Source organism: Prorops nasuta, unplaced genomic scaffold (genome assembly GCF_024137725.1).
Source record: "Prorops nasuta isolate Cenicafe-Biocafe unplaced genomic scaffold, Cenicafe_Pnas_1.2 PNAS00001, whole genome shotgun sequence".
Taxonomy (NCBI): domain Eukaryota; kingdom Metazoa; phylum Arthropoda; class Insecta; order Hymenoptera; family Bethylidae; genus Prorops; species Prorops nasuta.
The window spans coordinates 8,802,269-8,824,121 of NW_027116798.1; the positions used below are offsets into that span (position 1 = coordinate 8,802,269).

Below are 21,853 nucleotides of genomic sequence, written 5' to 3' on the forward strand. Positions count from 1 at the left end.
AGGGCTTCCAAAAAATCCACTCCTAGGATGCAGTCGTATCCTAGGGCCTTGCACACCCGAATCGCCAGGACTTCTGTCTGTCCGTCCAAGTGGAATCGGACTCGGGCTTCTCCTTGGGCTGGTTCGACGGCTCCATTAGCAACTTGTATATATGCTACGATGTGGCGTAGGTGGTTTTTCAGGAGGTCTCCTATTCTCTTCCCGAAATATGAGCGGGCAGCACCGCTATCCAGCAGAGCGGGGAAGGTGTGTTGGCCAATGCGTAAATTTAGGAAATATCTGGGATCATGTTCGATGGGGGAGGCAGGGGAGAGTTCGGGGAGGGAATCCAGGGCGGTATTGGGACTCTTGGGGTCGGGAGTTGAATCGTCGAGTCCTAACGATGTCCCGATCATTCGTTTCCCGGGCTCGGCTTATCTTTACAGGTGGGGCAGGTCTTAGTGACCGTGCCCATCCGTCCGCAACGGCAACAGAATTTCCCTCGTGGGTGGGAGCACTGGGGAAAATGATGTCCTGGGCGATGACAATTCCAGCAGGTGTTCGGGGGTGGCCTCATCTTTTGGGAATCCGTGTCTCCAGTGGCTGGGCTTCCAGGAAGGGGTTGATTAGGATCGAGAGGGGTATTCGGCAGGGTAGGAGGGGTACTGTTTTGAGGAATTTTTGCGGGTTGGTTGCGGGGGGCTTTGGAGGGTTTGGACTGGGGGGAGGTCGGGGAGGAGGGTTTATTGGGGGTCGGGGAACTGGGAGTGACGGTGAGGGTAGGTTCTTTTCCTTGGACCAGGGTTAATTCGGCTTCGATGGGGGCGGCAGGATTACGAGGGCTGGTAAGGGGGTTATACGCCTCAGTAGGGAATAGGGACGCAGAGGGCAGGGGAGGGGGAGGATGTTTGGAACGATCAGCCAACCTTCTGGTGTCCACTCGATGGCACTCGTTGATCAGGTCCTGGAAACTGGACAGCTCTTCTCTAGCTATCTTCTGGCGATACAGGGGAAGTAGATTGTGGTAGGCCAGGTCCAGTTGCTGCTCCAATTCCATAGGGGGGTCCATCCGTCCCAAAATTCTCCTAATTTTCATAATGAAGTCCAGCGGTCGTTCCTGTGGTCCTTGGGTTCGAGCGGTGGCTTCTCGTCGGATTACGTGGGCGGGGTATTTGACGGCGAAGGTTTTGCAGAAAGCCTGGACGAAATCGTAATATCCTGTCCATGCGGGACTTTCCAGTCGGAACCAGGTTAACGCGGTTCCGGCGAGGGCAGAGGGGAGAGCGCGTAAGACGGCCGGGGCCGCTAGATTTCGACCTTGGATCAACTCGTGCAAGGAAGCCAGAAACTCTCGAGGGTCCTCGTCGAATTGTCCGGTGAACACGGGGATATATTTAGTGAGACTATCCCACGCGCGCATTTCCGGGGTAAGGGTCTCTGATAGGTGGGAGGAATTTAAGTAATAAGGATCGAACTCTCGAAGGGTGCTAGGCTGAGGGGGTTGCTGGGAATGTTCCGGGATTGGGGTAGGGGTGAGCATAGGGGTGGGAGTACGGGTCGGAAAGCAAGGGGCACTAGATTCGGCGTTAGAACGTACTGGGTATGAAGCCTGACGGGCCATAGGCGACGTCGCTTCATACTGGTTCGGTCCGTGCCATCTAGGGGTTGCCAGGGGAGGAGGAGGGTTGGGACGGGACGGGGCCATAGTGTAGGTACTATGGAGGATTGAGGCAGGATTCCACCTGGGGGAAGGGTGGCGGAGTAGAGGGGTAGTTCGGGAGGGAGGGGGAAAGGCAGGTTGGTAGTGGGTAGGGGAGGGGTGCGTCAAAGGGGTGGCGGGTAGCGTTCGGGGTAGCGGCACACGATCCGGGGCGCTAGGATCCTGAAATGACGAAAATTTACGCGGCAGGGGCGGGGGTTGATCGGCGGGAGGGGGGGCTAAGGGCAAATTCTCATAGCGAGGTTCCGCTCTTCCTGTAAATGAACAAGGGTGAAAGGGGTTGTTCCGGGAAGCTGCTTCCGTCCTGGTGGATTCCTGCAAACGCGAAGTCGATTCTTCGGCAATAGTGGTCGCTACGGGGGAGGAAAAACTAACTGCGTTGCGACGGGGTTCAACCACCTCCCGTCGAGGGGTGGGAGGGATTTCGTCGCACGATAGATCAATTAAATGGATCTCCCGAGATCCATGGGGGTTGCGGGGTTCCACGGGGGTAGCTAACGGTAGTCTTGGCGCAGGGGTGGCCATTATATTAGCGGGGGGGGGGGGGGGTAGGTCGCAATCTAAGGGGAAGGTCAAGTTCGTTCGTGGGGGAGGCATTACGTCCGGCGCGAGCATGGAGTCCCAATAGTAGGAATTCCCACTATTGTCACTCTCGAACGATTCGGTTCGGTTCCCGGCGGCCCGAACGTCAAGGTCCATTTCCCACGGGATGGACATGTCTCCGAACAAAAAACGACTACGAAACCTGAAAAGTCGATCGCGAAGAATTGAGGGAGACCCGGAAATTTGTAGTCCGTAGGAGCGTAAAATTAATAAAATAATCTGTAAGGGGAGGGTACGAACAACGTCGCGATATGTTTCGAGGGAAAAACCGGGAGGGGAGGGTGGAGAAATGCTCATCACCTACCTTTTACGCCGACCAGGGAAGCAGCGGTCCCAGCACTCCGTTGGCGGTGGGGGAAGAGAGACGTCGGTATGGCAGGTGGCGGCAGGTGCAGCAGCGGCGGCGGCAGATGGCGGTGGCGGCGGCGGTCGGTAAGGCAGGCGGCAGCGGCAATTTTTCAATTCGAACAGTTTGAATCACTCGCGAAAACTTCTGAAGTTCGAAAATAAAAACAAACACTAGAGGTCACGAGCACTCGACCCGCACCCGCGACGCACGGAAACGCGGGAGGTCACCGCCAGAGCCAACGGCCGAACCCAGTAGGGGAGGGGGGGGGGGAATAGGGGAAGACCAGGAGAAATTTCGGAAACTGCACTTTTTTAATGAAATCATTGCACTCGCGGGCACTTCGGACACTCTACGCGGCGGGGCCCCACGTTGGGCGCCAATTTGTAACCGGCGGAAAGGGAATTCCGGGTTAAAATAAATTATTAATATACACGATCCAACTGTGAGGACACAATCTTTATTCACACTAACTAATCTCGGGGGGAGAGGCCTCCCGCGATGTCCTGGCACACTTATTATACGCGCACAATGATTTCATTAAACACTAATTAACGGGAAAACTATGGGAGGCAAAAAGGGGAAGGGAAAGGGGCGAGGGAAAACTCTCCGGCGGCTCCGACGATGAAATCCAGCGATCCCACGACGTCCGCCACGAGAACTCCGCGTTAACTCCAATGAATCGATGGCTGGGGCCCGCAATATTGAATTACACCGAATTTCAATAATTGCGGCGACGACCCAGCTCTCTACTTAGACCACGTACTGACGCTCTGATAGTAGAACAAGATCTGGCCCAATTTGACGGATATTCCTCCGTCCTCTCAATCATTTCCCTCATTCCGGGGTGTCATATTGGTGATCGGGATCCAGGGACCAATCATTAATCCGGTATGGGTCCGCGATCCATATTTCTCGCCGTTCCGGCTAATCACCCATATACTTGGCATGATAGCCGGCTGGCTAGCTCCTGCGCTAGAATCCTGCGTGGTCGTCCTTAGCAGCAGACGACACTATGCTTCGTGGTTCGGCAGCGGGGCGATGCGGTGCGGGGTCGGCAACGATGGGCCGGTAGTGGCGCGGGCCGGGGAGAACGCCGCTAGGCGCGCGAGGCGTCAGCGCGGTAAGGGGAGGGGACTGGGACTCGCTGCCTGGCGCTCGAGGCGCGGCGCGGTAACGGGAAGGAACCGGCGAAGCGCTCGGCGGGGAGACTGGGTAAGGGGACGGTAGGAGCGTCGCGTAAACAACCGCGCTCGGCAGGAAGGTTAGAGAGAGAGGGCATTATAGGCATTCGGGCATGGGAGCGTAAAGGATAGGACAATAACAGTTTTCTAGCTCATGTTGGAGCAGGGAGTCGGTCTTATAAGCTACGAATAAAATTTACCATTAGAAATATAATATTTAATCCTAACTAATATACAACCTACTGACATTCGCTCAATCCGCAATCATACCCTGTCCTAAAAACATTTACTCTCCTTCCGTGGATGGCAATTACAATATCCCTTCAGCGGGCAACTACATTACCATCACACGGAAGGTTCATCTACGCTCACTCACTTACTCACATGCATACTCAAGGGGACGGGAGGCACTAAGGGGGAGACCGAAGCAGAGCTAACAATAATCATTTTTCTGTAACGGGTTTCCACCACGTTACAATATACATAATTTTAATTCCTAAGATATTTTTATAACTTTTCCCCTCCCTTATTATTATTAGAATTTCTCTAATTTCTCCCTCCTTCCTCTTGCCCTAACTATCTCTAAAACTTAACTAACAGGGAAAGGTACTAAAATTAGAAATTAGACATACATTTTAAATAAATTGAAATTTATTCAAGAACAAAGGAATCACGTCACCGCCTCTGACAATTGTTAACAAAAAAATTTTTAAATATAAATACATTTGTTTAAATTTTTAAGATACAAAAAAAAAATTTTTTTTTTTTGGCTAAATTAAGCCATGGTATCGGAGGACATCATTTTCCTCCAAGGGTGGACCCGTCCTCCCCTCAACCTGCTGGTTGGGGTACCCCCAACCACGGTAGGGCTCCACCCCGGTGTACTGGAGCCACCTTATCCCAAACAGGTCGAAGACGACCCAGAAGCTATCCTCCAGGCAGTCATAATCCCACTCATGGTACCTCTGGATGCGGTCCGACTTTCGGCACATCCTCCGGAACTGCACCGCACCCACGTTGAAGATTATGACTAAATAAACAAAAGAAAAGGGATAGAAACAACGAAATTAAAATTAAATAGAAACAAAAACTAAAACAAAAAAAAAAGAGAGAAACACTCACCATTATCTAGCCTTAAGAAAAGGCGACGCCCCTGGCCGTCAATCTCCCCTCGGTCATACATATCCTTCCGCTTATAAACTTGTACTGCCATGTCACTGTCGGTTTCCGGAACTTTGAGAATCGAAATGAAATTCCCCGTACGGAAACCACTAATATATAGTCCGTTCTCCACTTCGCGCAAATTCACGCAAAAACGCTGACCCAATGTCTACGAACCAGACGCACCTTCGCGACCGACTAAAATAACTCCCAGTAAAAAATAAAACTTGTTAAAATTTTTCACATTAAAACTCCACAATTAACCACACTTACCCTTTATTATAGGTGCATGCTGACCCTTATGGTCATAACGATCCACGGAAGCTCCCAGCAAGTCCAAAACATTCCTATCAAAGTCAACCGGGACTATTTTATGAAAAATTCGGCACGGTCAATTTTTATAAAGAAAAATGGAAATTAGTAATAATCACCGACATAATAGAATATCGCCAAAGACTCGCGCAACTAGACAAATTCCTATATGATCAAACCCTTTGCTACAAACAAGAAGGAAGAAAAATCTGTAAACACCCCGTCCTTGATACCGTCTACAAGCTAGAGACAGCCGAAAAGAACCTAGATGAAATAGATGAAATAACATTACACCAAGAGAGAATCGGTTGTATAGAAAACGGCCAAATGATAATATGGCCAAATGATATTTTCGCCAAAAAACGCTAACTTCACATTGGTCAAAAGTCGGTATTGCAGATTACCGACCGAATCGTATAAATTCGTAAATTTGAGGAGCTGGCAACACTGGACTGGATATAGCTGTCATATGGGCACGTGTATGTACTACATGCAAAGTGAAAATGTCAAAATTATCAATATTTTAGCACAATATTAAAAGTTATATGCAATGAATTTATTTCTGGACTTGTCAGATAAGTTTTTTGATTTATATTTTTATAACAACTAATAAGAATAAATTTGCTTTGTGAATGTATTTTTATTTCCTCATCTATAGATGTGCAATACCTTGTATAAGATAATTAAATGCAGAAGATAGAATATCATAGGTTATACTGTCAGCGAACTATCAGAATTAATAATTTCAAGTTTATTCGATGAATGACAACAAAGTGGATACAATATCAATTACAACCATGGCATACAATTGAAAGAATGGAATGCGGAGATTTTTATGTGAAGCTGGTATGAGTACTATGACAGGCTAATTATGGAATTTCAATTTTAAGTTTGTACTGTAAGTATATATTCAATTAATAGCTCTAATAAGATCAAATAAATTTGTGACCATATTTCTTGCAGTAAATGATGAGCAACAAAAACCACATTTAACATTATTAAATAGAAAACACTGGACACTAACATGGAATAGTACATGCTGTCATCGAATTGTGAAACTTAATAATTTAAGCAAAATGCGATTAAGGGTAATTAATATATATGTACAAAATTATTAGCAGCTCTGGTGCATAATTGAAGGCACATGATACATATGTGCTTACGAAGGAGGATACAATTTGTATAAGAAACTAACTTAATGAATGTCGTTCCTTCATTTTTGGATTTTCATTGAGAGTAAGTATATATTTAATAGTTAATTGGAATAAATGATTGTAAATATCTGAATATTTTACTTCTTATAGGTGAGCAACAAGGAAATCCTTTGATAATACGTCATGGAGAAGGATGGACACAGGGATGTACAAATATATATATGCTGGCAGTAAATTTTGAAGATGATTCTTTTAAAAGTAAAGCAGTTAATTGTATTTATAATTTGGCCGGATAATATAAACATCAAGTTTGATGCAATTTTCAAGGATGCAAAGCCTAAGTGCTTTTAGAAAAAAATTATGGAGAGGTCAAATGTGAATAGAGAAAGGAAATCATCTGATTCAAATACAAATTAATTGATTAGTCACAGTGAAACAATTTACTTTGTCCTAGTAAACATTTTTTTTTATAAAAGCAATTTTAATCTTTTACAATAAATTTTAACTTGATTCAAATAATTTTTGTTACGTCTAAGTAAATTATTTCATGGTGAATATATTCAAAGCAATATTTATTTTAATCAAATAATTGTGTTTCTTTGTGCATTATTTGAGTATATTTATTTAATAACTGAAACGTATAAGTTTTATTTCTTACACATGAGCTGGAAAGAAATTTTTCAATGTTATATATTAGGGCCGTGTTTCGTTATTACTGCAAGTAAGCTGCAAGTATTGAAATTTTATAATTTGTGTCACATAAAGTATAGATTCTCGGTACTTGAAGTTTACTTGCAGTAATAATGGAACACGGCTTATAGTTAGGTTTGAACTTAAAGGAATAGTATGAGCTGCTTATAAACTTTCAAATTAACGCAATATTTTTAATTTTAACGTATAATCGGTTTTATTTTATAAAAATTATTAAATGCATTTAAAGAAATATAATTACTATTTTTAAACAGAATCCTGGATTCTTTCAACTTCCATGGTGAGGTTGTCATCTTCATTGTCTATAAGAATAAGAAAACGTATTAACTATATTAAAATCTTTAATGATAAGATATTGAGAAAAAGTTCTTAAATAAAATTAAATAGCATATATTTAGACGTCGTAGAAGTCTCTAATTATAGTTGTCATTTGTTTCTTTAACTTTGACTAGAGCATTGAAGAACACATGGGAATATCTCATTAAAATTCTAAAATGGAAACCTATAATTGTTATTACGTAGTCTTACGTCTAAATTTGTAAGCTTTCAAAAACATTATAGTAATATGACTTTTTTTTTAATCATTTAAGAGATAATCGTTTGAAATATATTTTCATAAACAAGTTAGATATTAAAAATGTATACTTTCTCTTCTATTTGAAAAATGCGAGTTCATTTTGCGACTATCAACAGGATCGACTTCAAGACCATCTTTAAAGTCCTTTACAATTTTCCTAGTCCCTAATTTCTTAATATCACATTTTTTAATAAACAAGTACATATGCAGTTTTAAGTTTTTGTGGATGATAATTGTAGCGTTACATATAACAAGACATTTTATATATCATATATGTGTAAACGTCCGCTCTCTCTAGGAACATATACTACTTCTACAATGTTAATTTCGCATTTTATTCAAATTTCCTATTTAAATCCAACCAATTTTGTAGCTAAAATTCTTTTCTGCATCTTTTTATTCTTGGAGATATTTACTTGGCGATATTAAAGTAAAGCCATCCTGCATATGGATTAATCTAGGATATTCTTAAAATTAAACTAATGATTGTATTTATAGTTATCAATCAATTCTTAAGAAAGACACTACAATCTCTGAATATATATATATATATATATATATATATAGTTAGCGCAGTATGTACAATAGTTTTTGAGAATTTATTGAGTGTTTTGAGTGACAACTATAAATAAGACCAGTATTTTCTTTAAAGTTATTATTCCTTAAAAATCAATATAAACCTTCGTCACAATTATCTCGACCTAAGACATCCCTGAATATCTCATTGGTAAAATGGACTGATTGTTCTAAAAAATCATCAACGGTCGTTTTTAGAACCAAGCTTTCTTCATCGAGATGTAAATATTTCTCAAAATTATTCCATGCTTTTTGAAGCCATTTTGTTAATTTGTCTGTTGGTGTTTCCTGTTCATAATTACCCGTTTGCAATTGATGGAATGTGATTTGGTAGTTTTTTAATATTTGTATAATAGTATCTAGAAAAGTTAATACAAATATTTAGAGTGTTACTTTTAATCTAGCACCCATTTGCTTGGCAAGGAGCTTTCGAAGAAAAAATAGATTTCAACACAAGACCGCAATTTTTCTAAAAGTTACATAAGATGATGTCTTTGCTTTGTGCCTGAAAAGTCATTTAAAGGATAATAATGCGAAGGCCGTTCTGACTGTTTGTAACAGAAACAGTTATTTTTCATTACATTTTGTTGTAGCTTATCTGAAAAGCTTTTAAAAATGATATACATATTAATTCATCATTGAATTTAATCATTCATTACATAATTCGATTCAAAATGTTTAGAAAGTAAGTGACTATATATATGTAGCGTATATAGAAGTCATTCATACTACTTCACCCAAATCTCCCACCTATATATGCATTTATAAGTAATATAAAAATTGCTAGTTATTTTAAACATTTCAATTTTTGTTATTACCAGTAATTTAATTCATTTTTATATAGAATTTAAATTATGTCAATTCCTATTGCCTTTTGTCATTAGAGATATTTATTAAACGATTTAAAATTTATTTCTTATCCTTTTTTTGTCTGGACATTTATGTGATAATCTTTTCCGGGATGTTTGGATTTTTAAGGGAAATACACAAAATTATATATACCTCTTACCATCTTTGTTTTTACACGAAAGTAATGGCTTTTTAGGGATCTAGTAAGTGATTTAATTAAATTATGTATTCATATAATGTTATTTAAAGCTCTTGATGTAATTATAAAGTGCAACAAAAATCCGATAAATATATATAGGGGACTCCATTTAACAAAAGAAAACTATTTTTTATGATCTTAAAAAGACTTTTCAAAATCAAAGCAACGGCATAATTTCATACACATAGCCCTTCAAACTATAATTCATTATTTTGTATAACGCTCTTCGCAAAGTTATATGGGAAGAATGTTTTCAAACTACACACACCTTTTATTACTGAGTGAGTTATTTAAAATGTCGCTTCTGTAGACTTAAAAGAGCTTTATATGTATATGAGGCGTTCTATGGCAAATCGGACACCCCTGGACTTTTGCATTTTTTATTTTTTTGATTAATTTTTTTTCGCTAGTATGGGTTGAGGTTGGCCTCCATGATTTTTTTCCAAAATTCATATCTTCCGTATGGCTTCATGAAAAAATTTGAAAAAAAAATTATCGAAAAAATAAAAAATGCAAAAGTCCAAGGGTGTCCGATTTAGCATGGAACGCCCCATATACAAGTTGGTACCATAAGCTTTTCCATCTTCAATAGCTTTATTGAAAAAGAAGTTATATTAATATCTAGTAAGATTAATTTACGCAGGTCGAAGGGAAGAATATATTAAGAATAATCATTGTTTATTTAATAATCATAATTTTACCATATTTCAAGAACATCCCGGATAATTTTATCAGAATTGCCTATTTTACTGCATATTCTTGAAATTTATCTGAAAAGCTTACCAAAACTTTAGGTGGCTTCAATAAATAGAACTAAGCATGAATTTCAGCTTAGCATTTACTTAAGTTGGAGACCGAGATAATGATTGTATTGAAGATTAGAGTGAGATAATTCATCTTAGCTAAGACAGTATCAAGCTTAATTTTAGTTTATTGATACAGCCTTTTGTATTCATTTATCATTTTCGCTAGTTGTTCAATATAGATACTGTAATTTTAAATTAAAAGTAAATAATCACCTAGAACGTAAGTATGTAACAGTATGTGTTTATATGTGCTTACGCACAGTATTTCAGTCAAACCCAGATCTGTTGAATTTCAAATCGAAATGTATATTGAATGAATAACTAGAAGAAATGATAAATGAATACATTGTTTTGGAAAGCTCTTCATATAAGTTACAACTATGGAAGATGTAATGAGAAATAGACGGCTTAACTATAAAAGAAACAGAGATAGAAACCAAATAAATTTGAAATCTACAAAATATTTGGTTTCGAAAATGAATGATTACCAATACTACATACGCCCTTTTAATCTGTATAACTTTGTCTTACTGATTTATCATCTGGTCTGAATAGTTTGTAGAATATCCAAGGTGGAACAAGTTTCATTTTCTGTATTCATATTACATTTAATGACCAAATTGTAATGAACCTCGTGCATTGTTAAATAAAAATATCATTATTATACAGTTTAATCTTGTAAACTTATAGAAATCTAGTATTCAATATGTTAAGAAAAGTGCCGATTCGTCAATTATATATTTCATTAATTCTACTTGTAACACGAAATAAATAATTGCATTTAATTATTTACTATTTGAAAATTTACATAAAGGTAAGTCCACACATGACATTTCAATTTAGCAAGAAATTCAGTTTGATTCAATTCTAGTTATTGAATGTAATATAAATTTTTGAATTATTTTCGGAGATTCTGTAAGAATTCATTTATTTTCATAGTAGCTGACAATAAAGGATATCACTGTTGGCCACAATACCATTTTAAAGTACCAGTAGATGTGCTTTATATAAAATAATTGATTTTTATGAAGATAAATAATTTTTCAGTCCGATATATTCTGGCAAGCTGTAACTGGCGGCCGAAACTAGCGGCCGATGAATTTGTTTTTTCCCAAACTGTACCATGAATTTCCCTCATTCCCCCGAGCGCAGTTCAATTGTTAAACTAATACATAAGCGAATAATAGTCATATATTTTTAAGTAGAAACAGATAATACGAATCAGACAAATGAAAACGCAATTTCACATTTTCCCTCCTTTAAGCCAGTGCTAATATGTGATGGACACAGAAATTTTTTGAAAAAAATCATGAATGTTCACAATTAATGCCCAATCAATTTAAAAACGATTCCAGAGCGGCTCAAGATCTGTGAGTGGAGAGAGAATATCTTGAATCTTCGATTGACTCCAAAATGCACATGTTCGGATTTTCTGTCTTCGATCACAGGTATTGTGCCTCTTTGGAAATGTATTTATATTGATTGGGCATTAGAATAGAAGGTTTTTGAATTTTTTCAAAAATTTGGGATTTGTCCATCACTAAGCAGCACTGACTTAAAGGATTTAATACTCCAGAATATAGATTTTCGGATATTCTGTCTTCGCTAACAGGGTCTTGTGCAGCTCTAGAAATACGTTTAGATGGTTTGGCCATCGAAATAGATTATTCCTGAATTTTTTCAAAAATTTTCTACTTGTGTTTCACTAGGCATCACTGGCCTAAAGGAGGAAAACGCAAAATTGCATAATTTCGGTTTTTCTATCTCCGCTCACAGATCTTGTGCCGCTCTGCAATCGGGTTTAAATTGATTGGGCATTAATTGCGACCGTTCATAAATTTTTTCAAAAAATTTCTGTGTCCATCACTAGCCAGCACTGGCTTAAAGGAGGGAAAATGTGAAATTGCGTTTTCATTTGTCTGATTCGTATTATCTGTTTCTACTTAAAAATATATGACTATTATTTGCTTATGCATTGTCTAACAATTGAACTGCGCGGGGGGAATGAGGAAATTCAGGGTACAGTTTGGGAAAAAACAAATTCATCGGCCGCCAGTTTCAGCTTGCCTATATTCTGTATTATGAAAATATAGAAAATAATTGTTTGACACCTAAGTGGTGTAGTAAACTGAAGAAATATTATGGTATATTAGTTTCTTTCATAATTGGTTTTATATTCAATATCTCAAACAATAAACCGATTAGTAAATATTTTAAACGACAATTGCCTCTACATCGGCGAACATTATAGGCAGCATTCGCTTACATATACTTACAGAAGAAATTGTGTACAGGTGGCTTACTGCCTATCATTTCATTCAGGTAACGATGATAACGCTCCTGTCCATTATTTGTCCTATCGACACATTTGTACATAGAAATGTTTTCTGGCGACGTTTTAACTAACCACTGTCTTCGAAAATATAAAATGAAGGGAGATAGAATTTCGAAGATTTCTTCCCTTTCTTCTACTTTTTCACACAAATGAAAATATGCCATTTCTATCAATTGAGGCGGTAGCAAACACAAATTTGTAAACATTCGTACAAATTTTTTGGCTAATGTAGCTTTTTCGTGGTTTAAGTTTCCAATTGCACTTTTGATGCTCAATTTTCTTATTTTTTTCCTGATACACTGTAAATAAATTTAAATTGTCTCTTGTTATTTTATTCCTAAAAGACATATTTAATTATATGCAACATTAAATTTTTAATTAAGGTAATATAGTGACTAAAATCTGAAGGATGGTTACTACACCGAACAAATATTTTACAATGTGACTGACTAGTGACACGTGTTTCCGAACGTTGGGATCTGTGAGTATTTGATAAAATCTCTCAAACAAGTACATTTTGGTTTCAAATTTTACATCTTTCAATGAAATATCTGTACTTATGATGCCATCGACGTTTTTTAACGGAGTCTTTGCTTCATTATTAATATAAAATATTCTTGTAGTTTGTATTAACAACTATTTAAAAACTATATTTATTTATATTTTTTTAAGTTTTTAAATACATATTTTAAATATGAAATTAAGTTGAAGTTATGCTAAGTAGTATTTTGGAACGTGTGGTGTCAATTGTAACAAGAAAACTGATGTCAATTGTACCATGTTAATTGAATAGAAAAATCATACAAGTTTCTATCGCGCCAACAATAACTCATTGCACATTGTAATAAGCATTTTTCTGATAAACTAAATGTTCAAATATCACAAGAAATAGAAACATTTTTTATAACAAGAGTGTTATTTTTATAAAACAGTCAATGATTGTGATTTTAATAATTTACAATAATTTACAAGTAAATTTCATTTTTTAATGCATGTCAGCCTTCATACAATATACTCGATTTACCGAAGTATCTTCAACTACTTTTAATCCATGCACTACGGGAATTATGCACATTTTACAATTGAAAATCGGTGTGTTACAATTGACTTCTCTGTGGTGTCGATTGTAACAAATTGCACATGGTACTATATTAATTCTTTGTGTATGGATTAATGAAAATATCGTTTCAATAAAAATATATTTGCATTCTAGACATATGTAGTAAGTATCACCATTGTTTTGAGATTTTTAGTACCAACAGAATCCTCACAAAAAAATGTAACTTTTGTTACAATTGACCCTATTCTCCCCTATATCAAGAGACACGGTAGTGTCTCGACGGCAAGTACATATAAAAGTAAATAATGACATGTCTATACCGCCGAGCGCTACCGTGTAACTAATACAGCAAGTTTGGCCGTCCGAATTTTCAAACCCATTTTTCTCCGTGAATATGTAATGTACTTTAAATTTTATTTCCTTATTAATACTGTAGTGAAAAATAATTAAGAATAAAATTATCACAAGTAGACAATAAATATATAATTACAAATATTTGCAATTTTAACACTTACGTAAACTAAGTGGAAATAACATCCTTTAATTATACAATTAGGGAATGTCGCCTTTATCGATGAATAGAGGGCTATTTCAAAGTCACTCATGAATGTGAGAGGCGACATTCGTGGTGCTATTTTTGCCTTTATTAGCTCAAATGTTTGCTTGTATAAGACTTTGGTTTTGTTGGACATGATTGCCCATGCGAAAGGAATAATCTATAAAACATTATTTTACATGAATTAATTGTTCACTATGTTTCTAAATTTATCTTTTATAAATAAATATTAGCAAGTTGTTTTGTATGTGTATGTATGTGTGCTTCTGTACAAAGCAATATATCTTTGTACCATTAAAAGTGTACGTTAATGTAATTTTTCCACAAATAATTTGCGAAGTTACTACGCATTATACATATAAACGTTCACATACACTGTATTCTCTAATATTATTTTAATACCTCATGATAAATTTTAAGTGCATAAATGATGTATAAATATTTTGAAAGTTTTATTTTTCACGTAAGTAAAAAAGTTTGAAGGGACGGGAGCAAAGAAATTCAGATTGATCGTAGTATTGATCATCCCAATAATGTATATGCATGAGTTATATAATGCGATTGTATGATCCAAATAATACTAACACAAATTAAGCATTTTAACGTCACTTTTTCTATAATATACTTGTTATATTTATTTTATATTGCATCTAAAAATCCATATATTATTGGAGCTTCTGTATATATTAAATGAAACTTAAATATCCTATTAGAAAATGTATTGAATGATGTTTTCATAACCCTAACAGTACACCTGACTTAAATGTCTCACTTAAAGTCGACTGAAAGGCAACGGTTGACTGTAAGTTGACCTTAAGTCGGCTTTAAGTGAGACATTTAAGTCAGGTGTGCTGTTAGGGAAGATGCATGTCTTGTAAAGGTTTCAATTGAAATGTGCGAATATAATGTAAAAGAAATTTTCTATATAATTTCATAGATAAAATAAGAAATAACTTCATATTCAAAACGATAAATGCTTCTAGCAAAAATGAATGAAAGTGTACCTTATTGTAACGTTTAGTCATCAATGTTAACAATTGATAGGCCCCTACCACATTGGGCTTTGTTTTGGATGTAGCATCTGCGAAGAAGCATGTCGCATTCTCCAAAACATTATCAGCGAATTTTTTAATGCCAAACACAACGCTGATATTCTGCTGGTTGTCTTCATCGTGATATTTAAATACTTCCAATTTAAAGCTTTCTTTATTGTAATTAAAATTTAGAAGGCTTTGCCATATTTCATTAGCGTTAAGAACTACATCAACGTCTAATAAATTTGTAGGTAGGGGAGGTTTAGACAGTTGGCACCACTTTCTCAAACTATGCTTGATCTCATTATATGACAGATATTGCATGTCATCAGGAAAGCTAAAAAATTGCAATATATCGTGAACATTGTTTGAATATTATGTTTATAAAAATGTACATGGTAAAATAAAATTTTATCAGCATTTTTTTTATTATTACACATTCTTGTAGCTTATCTCAATATCTTCATAAAACAATTTTATTATGTACCAAATTATCAAGGTGTTTACTAAATTTTGTCATTTAACAATGTCAATATATGTGCGTTTGCAGAAGTAATATGTGTAACTGTTACAATTGCACACGAAGAGTCGCTCATCTATGTAGTTCTTTCAAATGAAAACTTCTCGTAACGCGTGGATCAAAGTGGAAAGCAGATGAATGTTTTGGAAAACTGATATGCCAGCTATAAGACTGCACAATAAAAAGTAGAGGATTTCAAAAATTTGAGTTTAATTTCATGTAACCTTCGGTACACAACTGAAGATATATAAGCTTTCAGTTTGCATGAACGGTTCTTGAGACTTCGTAATTATATTGAAAATTGACTTTAAAGGTTGTTTTGTAAAGCGTATTTTAACTCTAAAAATATATTATTTTTATATCTCACTCATAATACTTAACTCACGCTAAAAGTAGGTCATAGTTTCGGCAGCGTATAACATGAAGTTTACGTACTATCCCATATACAACGGATATCTTATTATAACTTGTAGTTAGAGTTTTCAGCAAGCATAAAAATTAAATTTTTTTCGACAAGAAAGCCTTATAGGCTACTATATTCTAAAGACAATATTATAAGATTCATCATGGATAGCGACACTCTTAATATCGTTATTTAATAAAGAAAAAATACTTTCACCGGAACATTCTAATTCAATTAGGTTTCCGTATTATGTTTCGTTTTATTTTAAAAAGAAAGACATTAAAGGGGTCTCCTTATATCCTTACACAATATAATACTATTAACTTGATGAGCCAAATATGCTACAAGATTGTATATTTGGAAAAAATTAAAAATATTTCCCACTATTATGAAAATTTTCTGCATAGTTAGAAAGCATGATTTTCTTCCTGCATATCTGGTTATTTGCTTAACAAAACCCACGAAGAAATTCGCGATCCCTAATGATGTTGATATCACTTTCTTCAGATTTCAATAACTTATAAAGCAATTTTGTCGATAATTAAAATCGCTATCTGAAAACTATAAATTGAAGTTGGCATAAGAAATTCAGCGTAGTATACTGGGTGGCACGCAAAGTTTGTTACACGCCACCGAAAATGTGGATTACTTTCAGCGTCATGTTACGATTTACGATGTCAATTTGGACCCATATACACTTAATGATACGCCACGTATATGTGCACTGTAAGGATAAAAGATAAGCATACTACTGAACACACTTTTAAAATTACTTTTATAGTTATTTGCGATAAGAGGATGCAATGGGTATAAGGAGATAATGGCTGGATCAACCATTGATGAGAAGAAGGAGTTGAAATATATTTTTTGATTAATACTCGAAGATGAACTTCTCTTACAAAGAAATAACATTAGATAAGAAGTCCTGTAGGGCAACCTCTTCGTAGACGTGTGTAAAACGACTGCTTTTCGTACGGTAGCATTGCATGAGAATTCTAGCTTCTCGCATAGTGTTTCAAAAACTACATTTAAACCTTCCTCTATCTATCCTGTGATTTAGAGTTGATTTCTTTCACCCACTTGGTAGTCTATCTTCGAATATCTTTTACATAGATTTATAATATTTTAAGCGCAGAAGATGTAGGCGGCTCAATCAATATAGTAATAGCTACATGAGAGGAAGGAGGAGAAAGTACAGACTAAAATAGCAGAGTTAAAATAATCATGAATTTTCAACAGTAAAATTAGTGTAGCTATTAAAAAAAATTAAGATTTATGAGAAAGAAAAAAGAAAGAAACAAATTTCTTAAATTAATAATAATCATTATACATACTTTTCGCTCAGTTGAGAATAAACTTCGTGTGGGGTTATAAGACTATTTTGAGAATATTGGAATGCATTCTCTCTCAGCCTAGCAGTTTTCAAATATGTTTCGTCAGCTTCATGCTGGTTATGCTCTTTGGTAACAATAAATTCATTATTGTGGCCTTTTTGACCTCGCCCAGTACATAGACGATCTTTACAACGATAATAGCTACAATTGAAATTGAATACGAAAGATATGTTACTCTTTAATACTGCAAGGTGCATCACCACTTCTGCATTTAGTTCGAACGAAAACAATGCAACGCGTTTGCAAATAAGTATTTGTTAAAATCTACTAAAGCAGCTCACTGAGTGTACAATTCACCCGTTTGCATTTGGCGTATTTAATTCGTTCAGGCGAAATGTGTAAAGGGTGGTACATTTTGACATGTAAATTTTGTATTTCAAACAGACAGGAAAGATTAAAGAAAATACTACAGAACATAAACAATTATATAAAAATAGAAATGTCAGGAAGAATAATTTATTTGTTTTCACGAAACATAAAGGTAATTAAAAAACTTACGTTATGCATTCATTTCTGGAATTGGTATATACTTTAATAACGTGATAAATAAATCCTTCATGAAATACCCTACTTGTTTTCTTTATTGTATAATTTTCTTTTCTCTTAAACGTACGCTCTCTACACCTTCTATATATTCTACTATCATTATTGACATTCATTTTGAATGATATTAATCAAATTGTGTCCGTTTAACCTTCTAGCAGCTAAACAATAACGTTGACAAAGTGATAATATTTAGGTATGTATAAGAACTGTCTGCACCAATAATGGGAATTCGTGAAAATATGGTACCCCCACCACGTCACCGCACCGCTATCTACTGCGTGCTGTGTGCTAACTTGCGGTGACGTGGTGGGGGTACCAAATTCCCACAAGTTCCCATCATTAGTCTGCACCGATGTTTACCTTGATATTAGAAAATGACCCTAACAGCATACCTGACTCAAATATCTCACTTAAGGGAATCCACGATTGAGACAGACTTCAATTGAAAAAATATAAAATATAGTGAAAAACTTATATCTGCGATAGTTCAAAAGATTTTCTTGATTGAATTTATTGCTCGGTCGTGGATTTCCTGAAAGTCGACTTAAAGTCAACAGTTGACTGTCAGTTTAATTTAAGTCAACCTCAGTCGACTATTCACAAAGTCAACCGAGTCGACTTTAATTTAACTAAAGCCGACTTAAAGTCAACTGTTGACTTTAAGTCGACTTTTAGTAAGACATTTGAGTCAGGTGTGCTGTTAGAGGAGATACTCTATTCATCAAAACGTCCCGATTATCAGTCTGTCGGGAGAAAATTCAATTTGCTGCATGCAGAATACATTGGTTGCATACATCGGGCGTGTTTAGCCGACACTAAACGGTCGTAGCCTCTAACCAAAACACGCCTGTGATTGCTAATTTTAACTGATCAACCAATCGTAGTCATAAATACTCAGCGGCTAAGACTTTTGAGTGTTGGCTGGACACGCCCATATTGTGTCATCAAAATGGCACTGCAGGAGCAAACCTTTAATAAAAGAAAAAATTATATCATTGAAAAAAATTGTATGCTTATATTGAAGACTTCACTCATTGTATTATTTGAAAGTACGAAAATTTAAATGATATGATCGGATAACTAAATTCCATTACCTAACTTGTCATTATGCGCTGCGCATTTTCCGTAAGGTAAAATGCACATGCAAAGGTGTATAATACTGTATTAAAACGTTAATTGTATAATTTTATCATTTGCTATGAATTTCAGCTATTTGACATGAAAAGATAGGTTTTGTAATGGTCTAGGTAATTAGGTTCGAGAAAACAATGAAATACTTATGACTAAAGAGCTTAATATGCACGAAACTGATAAACATAATATGTAAATTGTGAAATTAAATAAACATACATCCAACTATTCTCACAGCAGAGTGTATACGTATATATATGTATAAATATATATATCAAGTACCTGGATAAAAAAAAATTTCGTACAAATTTGTGGAAAATATTTTCATTTTTTATATTACAAACATGATTAATTATAAATTTTTACGTCCATGACGTGAAGCGTCTTTTTTAGTTAACTCATTGTAAATGCGAAGTATAGATACATATTTTACAAATACAATTAAATAAATAATAAATAACTATTTGTTAACATTGAGCTATTACTCAATGGGAATTATGTAGAAGAAACAATTAGCAAATGGTTACAAACAGCATAGAATTATCTTGGAAAATATGTCAGCGATACAATACATATTTATAAGAATTAAAATATACAAGTTTTTATAATAGCCAATGCAAACTACTTCGGTAACAAAATTAGTCTCAATGATGTCAAAATAATCAATTTTCTTAACAGAGTAAAAATTAAGATATTCATTACTATTGAATTTGAAGAAATGAACGATTGCTATTTTTATTAATTTCAATTTAAATAACTATAAAAGTATATAAAGACCTAAATTTCCAAATAATCATATTTACACATATTAGATAATTTCTCATAAATTTTTTCGACAATAAAGATACAATAATTTCACCCCAGAGTTCGAAAAAAAAGAGGTTAATGAACAGAACTTATTTTGTTCAATAATTGTTGATAGTATTTATAAAACAAAACAAATAAAAGAAATTATTTGATTAAAATAAATATTGCTTTGAATATATTCACCATGAAATAATTTACTTAGACGTAACAAAAATTATTTGAATCAAGTTAAAATTTATTGTAAAAGATTAAAATTGCTTTTATAAAAAAAAATGTTTACTAGGACAAAGTAAATTGTTTCACTGTGACTAATCAATTAATTTGTATTTGAATCAGATGATTTCCTTTCTCTATTCACATTTGACCTCTCCATAATTTTTTTCTAAAAGCACTTAGGCTTTGCATCCTTGAAAATTGCATCAAACTTGATGTTTATATTATCCGGCCAAATTATAAATACAATTAACTGCATTACTTTTAAAAGAATCATCTTCAAAATTTACTGCCAGCATATATATATTTGTACATCCCTGTGTCCATCCTTCTCCATGACGTATTATCAAAGGATTTCCTTGTTGCTCACCTATAAGAAGTAAAATATTCAGATATTTACAATCATTTATTCCAATTAACTATTAAATATATACTTACTCTCAATGAAAATCTAAAAATGAAGGAACGACATTCATTAAGTTAGTTTCTTATACAAATTGTATCCTCCTTCGTAAGCACATATGTATCATGTGCCTTCAATTATGCACCAAAGCTGCTAATAATTTTGTACATATATATTAATTACCCTTAATCGCATTTTGCTTAAATTATTAAGTTTCACAATTCGATGACAGCATGTACTATTCCATGTTAGTGTCCAGTGTTTTCTATTTAATAATGTTAAATGTGGTTTTTGTTGCTCATCATTTACTGCAAGAAATATGGTCACAAATTTATTTGATCTTATTAGAGCTATTAATTGAATATATACTTACAGTACAAACTTAAAATTGAAATTCCATAATTAGCCTGTCATAGTACTCATACCAGCTTCACATAAAAATCTCCGCATTCCATTCTTTCAATTGTATGCCATGGCTGTAATTGATATTGTATCCACTTTGTTGTCATTCATCGAATAAACTTGAAATTATTAATTCTGATAGTTCGCTGACAGTATAACCTATGATATTCTATCTTCTGCATTTAATTATCTTATACAAGGTATTGCACATCTATAGATGAGGAAATAAAAATACATTCACAAAGCAAATTTATTCTTATTAGTTGTTATAAAAATATAAATCAAAAAACTTATCTGACAAGTCCAGAAATAAATTCATTGCATATAACTTTTAATATTGTGCTAAAATATTGATAATTTTGACATTTTCACTTTGCATGTAGTACATACACGTGCCCATATGACAGCTATATCCAGTCCAGTGTTGCCAACTCCTCAAATTTACGAATTTATACGATTCGGTCGGTAATCTGCAATACCGACTTTTGACCAATGTGAAGTTAGCGTTTTTTGGCGAAAATATCATTTGGCCATATTATCATTTGGCCGTTTTCTATACAACCGAGAATCAAACGAGGACTAGCAAACGGAGTAGGATCAATCGGAAAAATTTTATTCGGAATAATGGACAGTAACGACGAAGAAGAAATAAATAAACATCTACAAAGCATAGATCAAACAGTAGAGACCAACAAAATAGCACTCCTGAAACAAATACAAATTATCGACCAAACTATAGAAACTTATAATAACACGATACAAAAAATAGATGCGAACGAAAAAATGCTGATGAAAGCAGTACGTGATCTAGAAGCCCAAGCGGACGAGCGAGAAGCTCTATATAACATTAATCTTACATCCGAAGAATTAAT

The 21,853-nt window shown here is 35.2% G+C and overlaps 1 protein-coding gene and 1 long non-coding RNA gene across 2 annotated transcripts; both read right to left on the reverse strand.

Annotated features, from left to right (window-relative positions):
* Window positions 1-391: 391 nt before the first annotated feature.
* LOC136783913 (uncharacterized) lies at window positions 392-2,416 on the reverse strand. The gene has a single exon (XM_066744318.1). The coding sequence runs from the start codon at window positions 2,414-2,416 to the stop codon at window positions 392-394; it is 2,025 nt and encodes a 674-aa protein (XP_066600415.1).
* A 17,728-nt stretch (window positions 2,417-20,144) lies between these two features.
* LOC136774152 (uncharacterized) lies at window positions 20,145-21,220 on the reverse strand. Its single transcript, XR_010822743.1, has 4 exons — window positions 20,953-21,220; window positions 20,763-20,887; window positions 20,615-20,627; window positions 20,145-20,546 (listed from the first exon to the last, which is right to left on the reverse strand). It is a non-coding gene; the product is annotated as an uncharacterized lncRNA (long non-coding RNA).
* Window positions 21,221-21,853: the final 633 nt, after the last annotated feature.

Coding starts and splice junctions, on each gene's coding strand:
- LOC136783913 (XM_066744318.1), bottom strand. CDS start 2,416: ATGTCCATCCCGTGGGAAATGGACCTTGACGTTCGGGCCGCCGGGAAC.